The following is a 2,067-nucleotide window of genomic DNA, read 5'->3' as shown; positions in this document are numbered from 1 at the left end:
ATTATGTAACAGCATTATTGTATAAAGTTTAAAAGAATGCTATACAGTTTACAATTAAAAAAGGGCACGTTATTAACGTAATGTTACAACAATACAGTATAACATTTGCGAAGAAATTAAGTGAGTTGATGCGTCCCTGGTTGACCCTCAAAACTGTGTCAAGAGATTTCCTCAAGTTTAATTTATTCCCAAACGTGTCCTTCGTCAAGCGCTCCAGATAATGACAAAATCGACGAAACGTTTGTTTATTGCCCATATTATAATGTAAATATGCAGTTTGGAATTGATTATTGTAATTAATTTAATCATCTGATCATGGTATGACAACCGAAGGAATGCCCCCGTCCAATCATATGAATAATTCATCGCTGTAACGTACCATATATATACGAGGAATGGTATCATAGGGTGACATAGAACCAGCCCTCAGCTAGAGTTTAACAGTTGCTAACATAGGTCCTGTCAAACCAGAAGTCATGGTAGGTTTCTTTTTTTCCCTTTTTTTTCTTTTTTTTTTCTTATCTCAAAGTCCACCAAAATTGTACAATTTTTTAAAAAGAAAAATAAATACAGTAACTGTAATATTTCACACTAGAGTTCTACTGTTTACATTTTTTTTTTTTACAATTTACTGTATGTGTATAATGCGTATGTAGCATGGTCAAATATACCAAATATACTAGTAACGATTGGGTTCTCTCTTTTGCAGGATTGTGTTAAGTATCTTGCTCTTCTATTTGCCCTGTTGTCCGTTTCCATGGTAACCATGGCTAACGATAGCAGTGAGGAAAATGATGGAGATGAAAACGAGTTTAAGGAGGTCGAGGACGAAGAGGTCACCGCAACGGAGGCCACCGTACCTGTCCTTAGGGCACCCCCCACATTTTCCACCACGATAAGACAGAGTGGTTCTGGATCCGTCGCAGCCACTGTTTCACAAAATGGAGGTTCCAATGTGGTGGTGACTTCCTACAGAGAGTCAAAGCCGTCCAAAGTCGCCGCTAAGGCCAAGGCTACCGCCTCCAAGATTGCAAAGAAAGTAAACCGGATTGTATCTGTCCATCGTCAGCGTTTTACATTTTACAGATGCCAGACTTCCTGTCTTGTCAGTGCCATATCCTGTCTAAGGACTTGCCGTACGGAAGGATCCTACACTTTCTACAGGAATCAGTACATGGTTTGTGGTCGAAAATGTCGCATTAACCAGTATAGATGCAACAAGAACTGTTCCAACGATCTGAGAAGGGTCAGAACAGCAGAACTACGACATCTGCGATCATAGAATGCCCATCTACAAACGTAACCTCATCGTTAACAACAAACCGAGGGTACAATTACCTCAACTTGGCCAAAGTCACCATAACATCAGACAAGGACCCCGGCAGAGTTTAACCTGACAATCTATGGACTACTTATCAGTATTTAAGCCTAGAATGTACTGACTTACTCAGCACTGTTTCTGCTGAGGATTGAACGGTGTGATGGGTGGTACAGCGTTTCCAATGTATTCTGTTGTTGTGAAACCGCTTGTATCATCATGCACCAATGTGTGTGTTGTGTGAAATCCATGTAAATCATTGTTATGTTATATATATATTCATTATTTATTTAACTATTAAACTAGTTTCTAAATCAACCAAATGTAGTCTTTATTTACGATAAGAACGAATAAATTTTTCCTTTCATTTTCGGTTTCGGGGGGAGGGGGTGGGGTCAAGTCACATTAAATGAAAAAAAATGCATGTCAAATCAAGAGAATTTAAAGGAGTAAAGACAATACTAACCACTGATGAATAAAGTAATTTGAAAAAATGTGAATAAAACAAATCATGCAATTTCTATTAAGGAGAAATCTATTATCTTTTGCATTGAACGTAATGAAATATTTGATTGACACGTATCTCATTATGTACATGTCATTAACATTACCTTGTTAACCCTAACCTTTCAATCAGTCTTCAGGGATTGATAGATCCGGGGCCTGTCCCTTACAGAACAAGCAGGTGCTCGATCACGTCTCGTCACCGGGGACATCTGTGTCACACCGTGTCACACCGTGTCACACCG

At 38.7% G+C, this 2,067-nt stretch overlaps 1 protein-coding gene across 1 annotated transcript; it reads left to right on the top strand.

Annotated features, from left to right (window-relative positions):
• Positions 1 to 412: 412 nt before the first annotated feature.
• On the top strand, positions 413 to 1,563 carry LOC128182904 (uncharacterized). The gene is made up of 2 exons (XM_052851680.1): positions 413 to 479; positions 710 to 1,563. The coding sequence occupies exons 1-2, from the start codon at positions 477 to 479 to the stop codon at positions 1,280 to 1,282; spliced, it is 576 nt and encodes a 191-aa protein (XP_052707640.1). The 5' UTR covers positions 413 to 476; the 3' UTR covers positions 1,283 to 1,563.
• The last annotated feature ends 504 nt before the right edge of the window (positions 1,564 to 2,067 follow it).

The sequence above is a fragment of the Crassostrea angulata genome, chromosome 5 (genome assembly GCF_025612915.1).
Source record: "Crassostrea angulata isolate pt1a10 chromosome 5, ASM2561291v2, whole genome shotgun sequence".
Classification (NCBI taxonomy): Eukaryota; Metazoa; Mollusca; class Bivalvia; order Ostreida; family Ostreidae; genus Magallana; species Magallana angulata.
Note: the sequence above shows the minus strand (reverse complement) of the source record. Positions and strands in the feature narration are given on the sequence as shown.